Source organism: Oncorhynchus gorbuscha, linkage group LG24, assembly GCF_021184085.1.
Source record: "Oncorhynchus gorbuscha isolate QuinsamMale2020 ecotype Even-year linkage group LG24, OgorEven_v1.0, whole genome shotgun sequence".
Lineage (NCBI taxonomy): Eukaryota > Metazoa > Chordata > Actinopteri > Salmoniformes > Salmonidae > Oncorhynchus > Oncorhynchus gorbuscha.
The window spans coordinates 48,961,186-48,978,387 of NC_060196.1; the positions used below are offsets into that span (position 1 = coordinate 48,961,186).

The following is a 17,202-nucleotide window of genomic DNA, read 5'->3' on the forward strand; positions in this document are numbered from 1 at the left end:
ACAGGTGAAGTGTCAGATGTAACCTTCTTGCCTACTGCTTGTCTCATTGGGAGCAGGAGAACTTCCTCTCACCGGTGTGTACAGACAGGTGAGTCCAGTGGAGCGACTTCTGTTCGAAAGCCTTCCCGTAGTACCGGTATTTCAACGGCTTGAGTCCTGAGTGTATTAACAAGTGACAACGGTAACTGCTGTTCTCTGAGAAGCACTTGCCACACTCCTTGCATTTATAAGGCTTCTCTCCAGTGTGGATGAATATGTGAATGTCCAGGCTCATAGGAGGACTGATGATTTCCCCAGACTCCCAGACAGACCACAGGCTTCGTGTCCTTAGGTTTAGAGCCCTCTGGTTCATGACACCGGTAAGGCCCCAGTCCCCAGCAATTCTCAAAGCTTTTCACACAGTCGGAGAAACCGATGTGTCCATTGGTGCAAAAACTGCCATTTTGTGCAAATTCTTGCAGTGCTTCAGCAGGGTGCCCAGGTACAAAAATCTGCAGGCATAGGTGGACTTTCCCCGGAACGCTGGGGGGGGCGGGCAGGTTTCTGAGGAAGGAAAGAGGGGTGGGCCTGGCATGTGTGGATGGCTAGTTGTCATGGGGTGTGGAATATACAGCTACAGTGGGAACATCTGTTTGTGAGGGCGTGTACTGTTTTACTCTTTGAGACATGGCTTTTCAACATGGCCAGGTACTGCTTCTGGTGTTTGGTCTTGATGTGGTTGTCCAAGAAGTAACAGTCAGTGAAGGAGATGGTGCAGTGTGGACAAGGTAAGAACTTCAGAGAAGAGACTGAGGTAGAGGGATAGAGGTGGAAGGAGGGACAGAGAAAGAGAACATAATAAATAAATAATCCCTGTTGATATCAAATTAAAATCTTCAGTAATTCATCAACAATTTAAACTGCAATGTTGCGACTAGACTATGTATGAACAGTATGTCCTACCTAGATTGTTGTCTTCATCCCTTCTGGCAACCGTCTCATCCTTCACCAAACATACTTTTCTCTCAGTCTGAGAAGAATCTTAACCACCGCTTTATAGATTAGAAAGATGAAGAAACCACAGTCAGCATAAACCAACCATCTAATTGCCCTTGTCTAGTTACGAACTGTCACATGTTGGGAACGATTACTAACTCTTCTTACATTAAATAATCTTTTTAGTATCACCACAGGACTCCTCCATATCTTGCTACACCTGGTCAATTGGGTGGAATATGTTTGATGTTATTTGATGTGCTTTTGCTTCTCCAGCCAGGAACGTTTGGAATGGTCGGTCACCCATTTCCTTCCTTTTAATGTATGTTGGTTCTTTATTTATTTGGGTGGAGTTGAAAGTAACCCAATTAATGTAGGACTGTTTAGTCCTCTTGGTTCTGTTACATTGCTTTTTCCCAGATGTGTTATTAATCTTGTAGATTTGAGTCCACACCTTCCTTTTCCTTTGAATTATGTGGAAAGACCAGTTGGGATAAGGAGACAACAATTTCTCATCCCTGGATTGAGGTACAATTTCCAAAACATATTTTGCGCTGACTCGTTAATATATTAATCTAAACAGGAAGCCTGTCCGACCACAGTGCAGCTGTAAGGAATCGTATGGTCGGAATCTATTCTCGCTGAGAACAAAGTTGAACTTGGCCTGCGCAGTTTCTGCGCAAATATGAACCCGCGAAAGAGCCGTCCGTCAATCACTTCCGGGGTCAACAAAGCTTTCACCAGAAAGGTTATCTAACTAACTTGTACAATGAAGAAGATCACATGAAACATTCTCATCACATTGGTAAGACTTTGTTTTCAGAGAGACTAGCTAGCTATATTCCGTAGGGAATGCAGCCGGGACTAAGCAATGTTACGATAGCTGCTTGCTGTCATGTGAAAGGGCATAGGGTTGTGTAACTGGACTGACTGAGCTGCCATGCTATGGTTTTCTATGTATTATGAACGTTGTGGTTGCAACAGTTGGTTATCATGCTAGTTACATCAGACATACATGTTGAGATGCCGGGTGACATGAAAGAGACCAAGGGTGTTGTAATCGATTTTTATATCAATGAACTAGATTACGTGACAGTCAATCTGGTTTAGACCACCTACAACTGGCCATCACAACAGCACCAACCAACACGACATTTCTCTCTTCCTCTCTTGCAATAGGTTTCCTCTATAAAGTTAAGGTGAAGTGACATCCTATCGCAATGAGCGTCCCATGTCTACTGTCCAGGGCTGCTCGAAGCTTCAGATTGCTGGGGGCGTCCGGTGTGCTGCTACACCGGTTCCGTGTATTGTGCCCTTGTTCGATCACAAGGTGAGTTGAGTTCCATCTCGAATATGTCGAGTATTGTTGCGGTCAGGTGGCCGTTCACCACTGTCATTGTTGTGGGTTAGGAGAGTTCAGAGACTGATTGTGCAGCTACTACACTTTTGCCACTTCTTTTCCAACCCCAGAGCCTCCATACACCCAGAACTACTCGCCTGTTTTTAGATTATGATTTACTAAAGTTTGTTGGACCCAGCTGACAATAGGTAAAAGTAAATTTGCCGTTTGTGTTTTGACATCTGCACAGAGGTAACACTGCAGTGTCTTTATAGGGTCCATTGATGTTATATTCTTATGTAACCTTTGAGGTGATCAGCTTGGCTACATTATTTTCTACTAGATGGACATGTTTAAATAAAGTAGGCATTTTTGTTGCCTTCTCAGGAAAATGTCATCCAGAAGACAAATGGACCATCTAGAGAGGACAGCCAGCAACTACAGACAAGATGTGAGTGACCGCCCAGCTGTGTTCGTACTATAGCAGCAAAACTGTGGCTTATGCAATTCAAAGCTGAAAACAGTTTTGGGCTACATTCTGTGTTTTATTACAAGACTGTCAATTGCTGAGACAGTTTTCCTTGTCTTTATGCTATAGGTTAGTAGTGTACAGAGTCTTAACTATTGCCACAGTTTACACGTGTTCATATTCATGATCGACAGGTTATTACATTTGTAAAGTTTGTGTCTGTCTGTGTCAAGGGTGTATATCCGGCGCAGGTATGTGGCATCATGGACGAGTCTGAGACAGTGAAACGCCTCCGGCTAGCTGTCCATCCAGACTTCACTTTCAGAGCTGGCCAGTGGTGAGTAGTACAGTACTGTTGTTTTGTTTGCCTACATTCATAGCTCATTGTAAGGATTCTGAATACAGCATAACACCAATGGCTTTGGGGAGAGGCTGCTTCACCTATCCAATCCTTTCTGATCTGCACAAGTGCTACGTTGTAGATACTAGGGTTGTAAAGGTATTAGTACTGAACCGTTCGGTCATTGAGACCTCGGTTTGACCGCACTGTGAACTCGAATGAATAAATATCGATATTAGACTCGTTTTACTGTGGATATAGATACTTTTGTACCCATTTCCTCCAGCATCTTCACACGGTCCTTTGATGTTGTTCTGGGAGTGATTCACACTTTTCACACCTAAGTACATTAATCTCTAGGAGACAGAACGCATCTCTTTCCTGAGCGGTATGACGGCTGCGTGGTCCCATGGTGTTTATACTTGAGTACTATTGTTTGTACAGATGAACGTGGTACCTTCAGGCGTTTGGAAATTGTTCTCAAGGATGAACCAGACTTGTGGAGATCTATAAAAAGAAATTCTGAGGACTTTGTTGATTGCTTTTGATTTTCCCATGATGTCAAGCAAAGAGGCACTGAAGGTAGGCCCTGTAATACATCCACAGGTACACCTCTAATGATGTCAATTAGCCTATCAGAAGTGTCTAAAGCCATGACATAATTTTCTGGAATTTTCCAACCTGTTCTGATCCACTGGAATTGTGATACAGTGAAATAATCTCTGTAAACAATTGTTGGAAAAAATGACTTGTGTCATGCAAAAGTAGATGTCCTAACTGACTTGCCAAAACTATAGTTTGTTAACAAGACATTTTTGGATTTATTGGTTGAAAAACGAGTTTTAATGACTCCAACCTAAGTGTATGTAAACTTCTGACATCAACTGTAAATAACCTAGCTATGACAAGCTAGAAGTTAGTCTACTAGCGCAAATCGTCTTGTTTGGTTACTGCCTGGCTTACAGTACACAAGGCCCCTCCTCCGCCTGCTCTCCATGGCTCTGTGTCAGCTCTGGTTAATGAAATAGCTGTGGACTTGTCTGCTGCTTTCTTCACTCAAAATTGACCACGTCTATATGGAAGTGGTTGTCTTCGGGTCCGTATGGAACAGATCTCTACATTAAAACATTTATTCATGCCTATTTGTCTTGGTGGGAAAGCCCCAGGTCCATTTCAAAACGCTGCCAACTTTTTAGACCTACTTTTGGACCAACAGAACAGTCCCTGTCACAACACAATTCCAGGAACATTATGAATGTCACAGAAACTGGACTTGGCCACAAATAGGGTGGTTTTTAATTTAGTGTATTTTGCCAAATAAACAAACATTAACTACAGTAACGGTTAGAAGTTCATTTTTCCACTGTAACTGAACCGTGACCCCAAAACATGCATGAAATGAGTTGCAAAATGAATAGAAAATATAGTCAAGATGTTGACAAGGTTATAAATAATGAATTTTAATTAAAATAATAATAATAACTGTGCTTTTGTCAATGAATCCTCCATTTGCAGCAATTACAGCCTTGCAGACCTTTGGCATTCTAGTTGTCAATTTGTTGAAGTAATCTGAAGAGACTTCACCCCATGCTTCCTGAAGCACCTCCCACAAGTTGGATTGGTTTGATGGGCACTTCTTACGTACCATACCATCAAACTGCTCCCACAACAGCTCAATAGGGTTGAGATCCGGTGACTGTGCTGGCCACTCCATTATAGACAGAATACCAGCTGACTTCTTTTTCCCTAACTAGTTCTTGCACAGTTTGGAGCTGTGCTTTGGTTCATTGTCCTGTTGTAGGAGGAAATTGGCTCCGATTATGTACCGTCCACAGGGTATGGCATGGCGAAGCCACCTTGCCTCCATCTTGGCACTCCCCCACCATTGTAAAAAAAAAAAATGTTTTGGAAACTACAGAAATATATTTATTAATGTCTACATTAGTTTTTTGCCACGTGTATTACAGAGACCTTTAATGCATACTTTTATATTATGTTACCTGAACATAAAAATGAAAAAAAGATATACACTGAATAAAAATATAAATGCAATATGCAACAATTTCAAAGATTTTACTGAGTTACTGTATAATCAGTAAAAGGAACAGTAAATCAAATCAGTGTATTTGTCACGTGTGCCGAATACAACAGTGAAATGCTTACTTACCAATAGTGCAACAAAAGGTATTAGGTGAACAATGGGTAAGTAAAGAAATAAAACAACAGTAAAAAAATAAAATAACAGTAGCGAGGCTACATACACACACCGGTTAGTCAGGCTGATTGAGGTAGTATATAGATATGGTTAAAGTGACTATGCATATATGATGAACAGAGAGGAGCAGTAGCATAAAAGAGGGGCTGGTGGGCGGGACACAATGCAGATCGTCCGGGTAGCCATTTGATTACCTGTTCAGGAGTCTTATGGCTTGGTGGTAAAAACTGTTGAGAAGCCTGGTCCACTACAGCCCCGTCGATGAGAATGGTGGCATGCTCGGTCCTCCTTTTCCTGTAGTCCACAATCATCTCCTTAGTCTTGGTTACTTTGAGGGATAGGTTTTTATTCTGGCACCACACGGCCAGGTCTCTGACTTCCTCCCTGTAGGCTGTCTCGTCATTGTCGGTGATCAGGCCTACCACTGTTGTGTCGTCTGCCAACTTAATGATGGTTTTGGAGTTGTGCCTGGCCATGCATTTGTGGGTGAACAGGGAGTACAGGAGGGGACTGAGCACAAACCCATGGGGAGCTCCAGTGTTGAGGATCAGTGTGGCAGATGTGTTGCTACCTACCCTCACCAACTGGGGACGGCTTGTCGAAGTCCAGGATTCAGTTGCAGAGGGAGGTGTTTAGTCCCAGTGTCATTAGCTTAATGATGAGTTTTGAGGGCACTATGGTGTTGGACGCTGAGCTGTAGTCAGTGAATAGCATTCTCACATAGGTGTTCCTTTTGTCCAGGTGGGAAAGGGCAGTGTAGAGTGCAATAGAGATTGCATCATCTGTGGATCTGTTGGGGCGGTATGCAATTTGGAGTGGGGTTTCTGGGATAATGGTGTTGTGAGCCATTACCAGCCTTTCAAAGCACTTCATGGCTGCGGACGTGAGTGCTACGGGTCTGTAATCATTTAGGCAGGTTGCCTTTGTGTTCTTGGGCACAGGGACTATGGTGGTCTGCTTGAAACATGTTGGTATTACAGACTCAATCAGGGACATGTTGAAAATGTCAGTGAAGACGCATGCCAACAGAACACTAAAAGGAAATCCGTCAATTGAAATGAATTCATTAGGCTCTAATCTATGCATTTCACATGACTGGTAATCCAGATATGCATCTGTTGGTTACAGAGACCAAAAAAGGTAGGAGCGTGGATCAGAAAACCAGTCAGTATCTGGTGTGACCACCATTGTCCTCATGCAGTGTGACACATCTCCTTCACATGGAGTTGATCAGGCTGTTGATTTTGGCCTCTTCAATGACTGTGCAAAGTTGCTGGATATTGGCAGGAACTGGAACACACTGTTGTACACATCGATCCAGAGTATTCCAAACATGCTCAATGGGTGACATGTCTGGTATGCAGACAGTGGAAGAACTGCAACAATTTTAGCTTCCAGGAATTGTATACAGATCCTTGAGACATGGGGCCGTGTATTATCATGCTGAAACGTGAGGTGATGGCGGCGGTGAATTGCGTGACAATGGGCCTCAGGATCTCGTCATGGTATCTCTGTGCATTCAAATTGCCGTTGATGAAATGCAATTGTGTTCGTTGTCCGTAGCTTATACCAGCACATACCATATCCCCACCGCCACCATGGATCCCTCTGTCCCACAATAATGACATCAGCAAACCGCTCACCCACACAGCAGTTGAAACTGCAGTCCGCTCAAGACCCTGGTGAGGACGACAAGCAAACAGATGAGCTTCCCTTAGACACTTTCTGACAGTTTTGCAGAATTTCTTCAGTTGTGCAAACAGGTTCATCAGCTGTCCAGGTGGCTGGTCTCAGACGATCTTACAGGTGAAGAAGCTGAATGTGGAGGTCCTGGGCTGGTGTGGGTACATGTGGGCTGCGGTTGTTTGGCCGGTTGGACGTACTGCCAAATAATCTAAAATTACGTTGGAGGCGGCTCATGGTAGAGAAATGAACATTCAATTCTCTGTCAACAGATCTGGTGGACATTCTTGCAGTCAACTGCACATTTTAGAGCTGCCTTTTATTGTCCCCAGCACAAAGTGCACCTGTGTAATGACCATGCAGTTTCATCAGCTTCTTGATATGCCACACCTGTCAGGTGGCTGAGTTATTTTGGCAGAGGAGGAATGTTCACTAACAGGGATGTAAACAACAGTTGAGAGAAGCTTTTTGTGTATGTGGAACATTTCCGGGATCTTTTATTTCAGCTCATGAAATATGGGACTAACACTTTACATGTTGCGTTTTATATTTTTGTTCAGTGTAAAAACATTTTCCGTACAGTATAATTTTTTGAGATTACTAATGTTACTGTCCCCACTACAACAACCAAAAATACTTAAATGCATGTAATTTTGTCCTTGAAACATTTAATTGAAATACTGTAGAATTCCATTCATTCCTATGGAGGACTGCTTCTACTGGGGAGTGGCAATATGGTTGAACGGTGGCTTCAAAGCCTCTCAATCGCCCATACATAGCCTCTGCAATCTAGGGTTTATATACATCATTGGTAGAAATAGTATTGGGGGAGGGGATTGTCACATTTCACCAATAAACCACAAACAGATGTACATTTTTTTTGTTTTGCATAAAAGGACCACGGGCATAGAGCTTATGAAGTTTATTATTTGACATAGGCTGCTGTCAGTCATCACGCACGGTGAGCTCTTCTGTCCAACTCTTGAACAATTATTTTATAAGGACTGTAATACCTTCACCAGGCACAAGAGGGAAGTGTTGCACTGAAGCTCTGTGGTTATGTTTATGCTGTACAGATACATGTAGTGTGTACATTTACTTTCCCTGCCACTCTTTCCCAGGTCATTGTGGTAAATACAATGCTTTCTCAATCACCCCCCCCCGGTTAAAATGCAGGTACATTCAGAAGTTGATCATTTTAAAAGACGAATAGAGATGGCGACAGCAGGAAGTATTTGAAACTTGCGAGGTTATTTTAGACCCACTATCAAGCATTAGTATTGTAGCTAAAAGCAAAGCACACATACATAAACATGTTTAATTTATGTTATGGAAAAGTACATTCAGTTCTCTAACTGTAAATATCAATCATGTTTATTTTTAAAGCCATCTTTACATCAGCAGATGTCAGTTCTTATACAGAACCCAGCCTAAACCCCCAAACATCTCCTTCAACTCTGAGGTCCATACTGCAGGTGGGCGTTTGTGTTGTGTATAAACAGTAGGGGTTCGTGAGTTGGACGTCGGCGTTCTGTAATGAATGTAAAAAGATGTAAATGCATTTGTTACACCACCTCCAGTCCATATGGATGATGCTCCTATTCTGACAGATGGGTAGGATGAGTGGGAGAAACGTGTGTGTGTGTGTGTGTGTGTGTGTGTGTGTGTGTGTGTGTGTGTGTGTCAGTTCAGGTGTAAGAGGGAGATGGGGGGTGGGGGGGGGTAGATGGCGAGAGAGCAGTAGATGGTTACTAGTTAGTATTTCCTGCTTCTTGACTTTCTTTCTTTTTTACTTGTGGGATTTTTTTCCCCCCAGCCATTTCCTTTTCTGTGGTGTGTGTGTGTGTGTGTGTGTGTGTGTGTGTGTGTGTACAGTGGGGCAAAAAAGTATTGTCAGCCACCAATTGTGCAAGTTCTCCCACTTAAAAAGATGAGGCCTGTAATGTTCATCATAGGTACACTTCAACTATGCCAGACAAAATGAGAAAAAAAAATCCAGAAAATCACATTGTAGGATTTTTAATGATGTTATTTGCATATTATGGTGGAAAATAAGTATTTGGTCACCTACAAACAAGCAAGATTTATGGCTCTCACAGACCTGTAACTTCTTCTTTAAGAGGCTCCTCTTTCCTCCACTTGTTACCTGTATTAATGGCACCTGTTTGAACTTGTTATCAGTATAAAAGACACCTGTCCACAACCTCAGTCACACTCCAAAATCCACTATGGCCAAGACCAAAGAGCTGTCAAAGGACACCAGAAACAAAATTGTAGACCTGCACCAGGCTGGGAAGACTGAATCTGCAATCGGCAAGCAGCTTGGTTTGAAGAAATCAACTGTGGGAGCAATTATTAGGAAATGGAAGACATACAAGACCACTGATAATCTCCCTTGATCTGGGGCTCCACGCAAGATCTCACCCCGTGGGGTCAAAATGATCACAAGAACGGTGAGCAAAAATCCCCGAACCACACGGGGGGACCTAGTGAATGACCTGCAGAGAGCTGGGACCAAAGTAACAAAGCATACCATCAGCAAGGGCATTGAAGATGAAACGTGGCTGGGTCTTTCAGCATGACAATGATCCCAAACACACCGCCCGGGCAACGAAGAAGTGGCTTCGCAAGAAGCATTTCAAGGTCCTGGAGTGGCCTAGCCAGTCTCCAGATCTCAACCCCATAGAAAATCTTTGGAGGGAGTTGAAAATCTGTGTTGCCCAGCAACAGCCCCAAAACATCACTGCTCTAGAGGAGATCTGCATGGAGGAATGGGCCAAAATACCAGCAATAGTGTGTGAAAACCTTGTGAAGACTTACAGAAAATGTTTGACCTCTGTCATTGCCAACAAAGGGTATATAACAAAGTATTGAGAAACTTTTTTGTTATTGACCAAATACTTATTTTCCACCATAATTTGCAAAACAATTCATAAAAAATCCTACAATGTGATTTTCTGGATTTTTCTTCTCTAATTTTGTCTGTCATAGTTGAAGTGTAACTATGATGAAAATTACAGGCCTCTCTCATCTTCTTAAGTGGGAGAACTTGCACAATTGGTGGCTGACTAAATACTTTCTTGCCCCTGTGTGTGTGTGTGTGTGTGTGTGTGTGTGTGTGTGTGTGTGTGTATATATATATATACATACAAACAAACAGAGATGTCATCGACAAGTCCTGTACATTTTAAGATTGAATTTTTTTCCTTGCTGCGTGTGTCTGTGTAGGGTGGACTTCTTCATCCCTGGTATGGAGAAGGTAGGAGGATTCTCTGTGTGTTCCAGTCCAGGTCTGCTGCAGAAAGAGGGTGTCATCGAGCTGGCTGTCAAATACACACAACATCCTCCTGCACACTGGATACACACCAAGGTGTGTGTGCGCATTGAAATTAAAATGTTCACTTGTTGGTAGTGCCACAAAATCAATCAATAGCTTTGTCAGTATTTCTGCTGGTCACTATATCTGTTAATTGCTCTCTCTCTCCCATTGTGTGTAATAGCGTCTGTTCAGACGTAGCTAAACCGACGCTGCACTGGAAGTAGTTTTTTTTTTATCTCTGAAAGCGACATTTTCTCCACAATAGGGAGCAGAAAGCAGATCATTCTAGAATGTGGACACATCTCATACCTGAGCTATTTATCAGTACAAAATAATCACTCCTACCTCTGCTCTCTCCCCCTCCCTCTGCTCTCTCCCCCTCACTCTGCTCCTTCTCTGCTCTCTCCCCCCTCTGCTCCTTCTCTGCTCTCTCCCCCTGCTCTTCCCCCCTCTGCTCTTCCCCCCTCTGCTCTTCCCCCCTCTGCTCTCCCCCCTCCCTCTGCTCTCTCCCCTCCCTCTGCTCTCTCCCCTCCCTCTGCTCTCTCCCCCTCCCCCTCCCTCTGCTCCTTCTCTGCTCTCTCCCCCTCCCTCTGCTCCTCCCCCTCTGCTCTCTCCCCCTCCCTCTGCTCCTTCTCTGCTCTCTCCCCCTCCCTCTGCTCTCTCCTCCTCCCTCTGCTCTCTCCCCTCCCTCTGCTCTCTCCCCCTCCCTCTGCTCCTTCTCTGCTCTCTCCCCCTCCCTCTGCTCTCTCTCCCCCTCCCTCTGCTCTCTCTCCCCCTCCCTCTGCTCTCTCCCCCCTCCCTCTGCTCTCTCTCCCCCTCCCTCTGCTCTCTCTCCCCCTCCCTCTGCTCTCTCTCCCTCCCTCCCTCTGCTCTCTCTCCCTCCCTCTGCTCTCTCTCCCTCCCTCTGCTCTCTCCCCTCCCTCTGCTCTCTCTCCCTCCCTCTGCTCTCTCTCCCCCCTGCTCTCTCCCCCTCTGCTCTCTCTCCCCCTGCTCTCTCCCCCTCCCTCTGCTCTCTCCCCCCCCTCTGTTCTCTCCCCCACTCTCTGCTCTCTCCCCCTACCTATGCTCTCTCCCCCTCCCTCTGCTCTCTCCCCCTCCCTCTGCTCCTTCTCTGCTCTCTCCCCCTCCCTCTGCTCTCTCCCCCTCCCTCTGCTCCTTCTCTGCTCTCTCTGCTCTCTCTCCCCCTCTGCTCTCTCTCCCCTCTGCTCTCTCTCCCCCTCTGCTCTCTCTCCCCCTCTGCTCTCTCTCCCCCTCTGCTCTCTCCCCCTCCCTCTGTTCTCTCCCCCCACCCTCTGCTCCTTCTCTGCTCTCTCCCCCTCCCTCTGCTCCTTCTCTGCTCTCTCCCCCTCCCTCTGCTCTCTCCCCCTCCCTCTGCTCTCTCCCCCTCCCTCTGCTCTCTCCCCCTCCCTCTCCCCCTCCCTCTGCTCTCTCCCCCTCCCTCTGCTCTCTCCCCTCCCTCTGCTCCTTCTCTGCTCTCTCCCCTCCCTCTGCTCCTTCTCTGCTCTCTCCCCCTCCCTCTGCTCTCTCCCCCTCCCTCTGTTCTCTCCCCCCACCCTCTGCTCCTTCTCTGCTCTCTCCCCTCCCTCTGCTCTCTCCCCCTCCCTCTGCTCCTTCTCTGCTCTCTCCCCCTCCCTCTGCTCTCTCCCCCTCCCTCTGCTCTCTCCCCCTCCCTCTGCTCTCTCCCCTCCCTCTCCCCCTCCCTCTGCTCTCTCCCCCTCCCTCTGCTCTCTCCCCCTCCCTCTGCTCCTTCTCTGCTCTCTCCCCTCCCTCTGCTCCTTCTCTGCTCTCTCCCCCTCCCTCTGCTCTCTCCCCCTCCCTCTGCTCTCCCCCCTCTGCTACTTCTCTGCGCTCTCTCACCCTCCCTCTGCTCTCTCACCCTCCCTCTGCTCTCTCACCCTCCCTCTGCTCTCACCCCTCCCTCTGCTCTCACCCCTCCCTCTGCTCTCTCCCCTCCCTCTGCTCTCTCCCCTCCCTATGCCCCCTCCCTCTGCTCCTTCTCTGCTCTCTCCCCCTCCCTCTGCTCTCTCCCTCTGCTCTCTCCCCCCTCCCTCTGCTCCTTCTCTGCTCTCTCCCCTCCCTCTGCTCCTTCTCTGCTCTTCCCCCCTCTGCTCTTCCCCCTCTGCTCTTCCCCCCTCTGCTCTTCCCCCCTCTGCTCTCCCCCTCCCTCTGCTCTCTCCCCTCCCTCTGCTCTCTCCCCCTCCCCCTCCCTCTGCTCCTTCTCTGCTCTCTCCCCCTCCCTCTGCTCTCTCCCCCTCCCTCTGCTCTCTCCTCCTCCCTCTGCTCTCTCCCCCTCCCTCTGCTCTCTCCCCCTCCCTCTGCTCCTTCTCTGCTCTCTCCCCCTCCCTCTGCTCTCTCCTCCTCCCTCTGCTCTCCCCCTCTGCTACTTCTCTGCGCTCTCTCACCCTCCCTCTGCTCTCTCACCCTCCCTCTGCTCTCTCACCCTCCCTCTGCTCTCACCCCTCCCTCTGCTCTCTCCCCCTCCCTCTGCTCTCTCCCCCTCCCTATGCCCCCTCCCTCTGCTCCTTCTCTGCTCTCTCCCGCTCCCTCTGCTCTCTCCCTCTGCTCTCTCCCTCCCTCCCTCTGCTCTCGCCCTCCCTCTCTCCCTCCTTCTGCTCCTTCTCTGCTCTCTCCCCCCTCTCTGCTCCTTCTCTCTCCCTCTGCTCTCCCGCCCTTCCCCCTCCCTCTGCTCTCTCCCTCCCTCCCTCTGCTCTCTCCCTCCCTCGCTCTGCTCCTTCTCTGCTCTCTCTCCTTCCCACTCCCTCTGCTCCTTCTCTGCTCTCTCCCCCTCTCCCTCCCCTCTCTGCTCTTTCCCCCTCCCTCTGCTCTTGCTCCCGCCCCCGCTCTCTCCCTCCCCTCTCTGCTCCTTCTTTCTCCTCCCTCTGCTCACTGCTCTCTCTTCCTTCCCTATCTCTTTCCTCTCTCGCTCTGCCCCCCTCTCTTCCTCTTCCTCCTACAGTGCACCATGGACTCCCATGTAGCGATGCGTGTGGGTGGTAACTTTTTCTTTGACCCCCTGCCCTCTGACCCCTCTGTCGACCTGTTGTTGGTGGCTGGGGGCGTGGGCATTAACCCTCTATACTCCATCCTGCTCCATGCCGCTGACCTGCTACGACAGAACCCCACTAACGCAGGGAGGGGCTACCACATAGGCTCCACCCACCTCTGCTACAGTGCCAAGAACACACAGGAGCTGCTCTTCAAGGTGTGTGTGTGTGTGTGGTTGCAAGTATTTAAACCAGGATGTATGGTCTTTTCTCATTTGGGCAAAAGCATTTGGGCAAAAGTAACAAGTAGTTAAGAGCAGCATTAAAATACCAATAGCGAGACAATATACAGGGGTACCATTACACCCTTTCTCCTCTGTGATCCGGAAACCGATAAGTAGTTGAGATGTCAATTCATTAGTAAGTCGAGCAGAAGTGTCCTCCCTTCCTCTATAGCCTCCTTTCATCGAGGATAGCAGAGTTCTCTGTGGAAGAGTTTTAAAATCTGCCACACCCCCTTTGAATGAGCTTTTTAGTCGGAGGAGAAAAGCACGTTTAAAAACAATGTTCTACTTACTGTTTTATCTATAATGTCTTGCACATTTTAACTTTTTGTTTGAATCACTTCACACATTTTAATTTGGGATCCACCCCTGTAAATGTCATTTTCCTGATGACGCGTGAGTGGAGAAGGAATCTCATTTCATACAGCGTATTTTCAGCGTTTTGTCCACATTCCCTCGCCTCGATTAACTTTCACCGTTGTCAAAAGAAGGTGAGGGAGGACGGAGAAGAAGACGCAGGAGTTGAACAAATCTAATTGAGAAATGGCCTGTGTGTGTAGGAATGAGACCAATAATTGTTCTTCCCATCCCTGCTCTGCTCTCAGAAAAGCATCATAAATGTGTGTAAGGAATTCCCAGAGAAATTCTCCTGCGACTTCCACATCACCGCACAGACCGCAGACATCGACCAGGAACTCCAACCGTACATGAACCGTAAGTACCACAGAATGACCTTAACACAACCACAAATGTTTACTGATATAGTCTACAATGGGTTGGTGTACTTTGGCTTTCAAATTATCTATATTTTAACTGGATATGCTTCCATTGGTTGGAAAACGGATACATTCTCAATGAATTTAAATGGATGCTAGTCCCAGAATGGCAGTACAGGTATGAAAGTGTTTTTAGCTACTTTTTAATGGATGCTTTTCATGTTGTCTTTTTATAGTTTTTAACTTGTAATAAATGTTGATTTGATCTTCCCCAGGTGGGAGACTGTCAGAGGGGGGGTTGCGTTGCCACGTCGACCCTAACACCACTCTGTGTTACCTGTGTGGCCCTCCACCCATGATCGAGAGCGTGGTCCAGACCCTACTGAGCCTAGGCCTATCCCAGGAAAGGATACTGTTTGAGAAGTGGTGGTAGTGTGTACTAGAGACAGACCTCTTCATCATCATCATCTCACCCCGGCCTAACTATCCCTGCTCTCTCCTCCAGTGCCTAGGAGATCAGACCAAGCACCTGCCCACGTTACCATGGCAACATCTCAAGGAGTATTGGACCATATTTGTCTGGAGCTGTACACATAATTGTATTTATTTTACTTCACCTAAACATACTAGGGCTGTGAAGGTCAGCCTGTGATTGTTAATTAACGGTCAGTTATACATGACAAACACATTTAGCATCTCCTGGCTTCCACTCATAGCCTACAAGCCCCTGATGCAGACCGTTGGAACATCTACACTACCGTTCAAAAGTTTGGGGTCACTTAGAAATTTCCTTGTTTTTGAAAGAAAAACACTTTTTTTGTCTTAAAATAGCATCAAATTGATCATAAATGCAGTGTAGACATTTATGTTGTAAATGACTGCAGATTTTTAATGGAATATCTACAGAGGCCCATTACCAGCAACCAGCACTCCTGTGATCCAATGGCACGTTGTGTTAGCTAATCCAAGTTTATCAATTTAAAAGGCTAATTGATCATTAGAAAACCCTTTTGCAATTATGTTAGCACAGCTGAAACCTGTTGTTCTGATTAAAGAAGCAGTAAAACTGGCCTTCTTTAGACTAGTTGAGTATCTGGAGCATTAGAATTTGTGGGTTCGATTACAGGCTCAAAATGGACAGAAACGAAGCCCTTTCTTCTGAAACTCGTCAGTCTATTCTTGTTCTTAGAAATGAAGGCTATTCCATGTGAGAAATTGAGAAGAAACTGAAGATCTCGAACAACGCTGTGTACTACCTTCACAGAACAGCACAAACTGGCTCTAAAAAGAATAGAAAGAGGAGTGGGAGGCCCCGGTGCACAACTGAGGACAAGTGCATTAGTGTCTAGTTTGAGACTCCTCAGACTCCTCAACTGGCAGCTTCATTAAATAGTACCTGTGAAACACCAGTCTCAACGTCAACAGTGAAGAGGCGATGCTGGCCTTCTATGCAGAGTTAATCTGTACAGGGTCTGTGTTCTTTTGCCCATCTTAATATTTTATTTTTATTGGCCAGTCTGAGATATGACTTTTTCTTTGCAAATCTTTGCAACTCTCTTAGAAGGCCAGCATCCTGGAGTCAACTCTTCACTGTTGATGTTGAGACTGGTGTTTTGCGGGTACTATTTAATGAAGCTGTCAGTTGAGGACTTGTGAGGAGTCAGTTTCACAAACTTGACACTAATGTACATGTCCTCTTGCTCAGTTGTGCACCGGGGCCTCCCACTCCTTCTATTCTGGTTAGAGACAGTTTGCACTGTTCTGTGAAGGGGGAGGCATGCGCTGTTTCTTGCCTTTCTGCACACAAGTTTGGAATCATTCACAAGTGATAGGCTAAAATTGTCACCCATCAGACTATTCTTGATTTAATCTTGTCTTTACATAAACTAAATGTCATCCATGCACTTAAATAGCAAATGGAGGACACTTTTCCTGTGGTTCATTTTCATGCCAGCGAGGTAGGATATACTCCTGTTGTAAAGAGAAGCAATGTGCTGAATAGTATAAGTAAATATAGTAGTCCTATCCCATAGAAAGCTGATTGGACCCTCTTTTTAAGAAGCCATCAAACAAACAAACTCAGCAATTGCATAGCCTATAGAAATGTTGGGCAACATGAGCTCATGGGCTCTCATGAAGTGTTTGATTACATTTTCCAATACATTTGCATTGATGTCAGTGATTAGAGGGACAATAGAACGCTAACCTAGTCGTTAGCAAGTTTGGTAGGCTAATGAGTATGAGCTTGGAGAAGCCTTGTTACCGTGACTAAACAGTCACGTGGAATTTGACTGCGGTCATGACTTGACCACTGGGGTGGCGGTAATATGGTCACCATAACAGCCCAAGTCTCTACCAGGTACTAAATTGAACATCTGGTTTGACGCGGGTGCAACTTGAATAAATGAACGCATCTTTACCATGAATATTCACTTGACTCAGGTGTTCATCAAATGCAATGAACATAAGTTGAACATGGCTCATTGCACTGAGCCTGACTAATTTTGACCTCTGACCTGTGTGAAGTGCAGTATAAAATGTATATAAAAGTTTCTTGATGGTGCACATTGCCCAGTGGAGAAACGTTCAACTGTTTTCTGATTATGAAAATAAATCATTTTATTCAGTGGATATAGTTTGAGGAAATAATGTGTATGTGCAATTCTGTACAGTATAATTATCTGATTATCTTTTCTTGCAGTAGAAAAAAATGTATAAGGGAATGCTTTTCAAACAAGACCGAGCCTAGTCTGGCTAACACCAGCTCTCAAAGTCTTTCTGACTGTAGTCAGCCAGGCTAGACCGAACCACACAGTAGAAGCCCTGTTTAGACCTGGTGCTTGAAGTTTAAATGATTCTAATAACTGATTGTGATTAG

The 17,202-nt window shown here is 46.0% G+C and overlaps 1 protein-coding gene across 3 annotated transcripts; it reads left to right on the plus strand.

Moving 5' to 3' along the window:
• The first annotated feature begins 1,622 nt into the window (after nt 1-1,622).
• On the plus strand, nt 1,623-15,388 carry oxnad1 (oxidoreductase NAD-binding domain containing 1). Of its 3 annotated transcripts, none has more exons than XM_046327044.1 (8): nt 1,623-1,780; nt 2,155-2,305; nt 2,681-2,765; nt 3,017-3,120; nt 10,250-10,391; nt 13,297-13,542; nt 14,214-14,322; nt 14,600-15,388. In XM_046327044.1, exons 2-8 carry the CDS (start codon nt 2,196-2,198, stop codon nt 14,755-14,757), a joined length of 954 nt encoding a protein of 317 aa, XP_046183000.1. In that variant the 5' UTR covers nt 1,623-1,780; nt 2,155-2,195; the 3' UTR covers nt 14,758-15,388. The 3 variants fall into 3 exon arrangements, with proteins under 3 accessions (XP_046183000.1, XP_046183001.1, XP_046183002.1); XM_046327045.1 differs by having other exon boundaries at nt 2,702-2,765; XM_046327046.1 differs by lacking the exons at nt 1,623-1,780; nt 2,155-2,305 and adding an exon at nt 2,431-2,523 and having other exon boundaries at nt 2,702-2,765.
• The last annotated feature ends 1,814 nt before the right edge of the window (nt 15,389-17,202 follow it).

What these genes read in the sequence shown, in the direction of transcription:
- oxnad1 (XM_046327044.1), top strand. Translation starts at nt 2,196, where the DNA reads ATGAGCGTCCCATGTCTACTGTCCAGGGCTGCTCGAAGCTTCAGATTG. An exon ending in TGCCCTTGTTCGATCACAAG is followed by an intron (nt 2,306 to 2,680) that starts GTGAGTTGAGTT and finishes TAAATAAAGTAG; the next exon opens with GCATTTTTGTTGCCTTCTCA. An exon ending in CACACTGGATACACACCAAG is followed by an intron (nt 10,392 to 13,296) that starts GTGTGTGTGCGC and finishes TTCCTCCTACAG; the next exon opens with TGCACCATGGACTCCCATGT.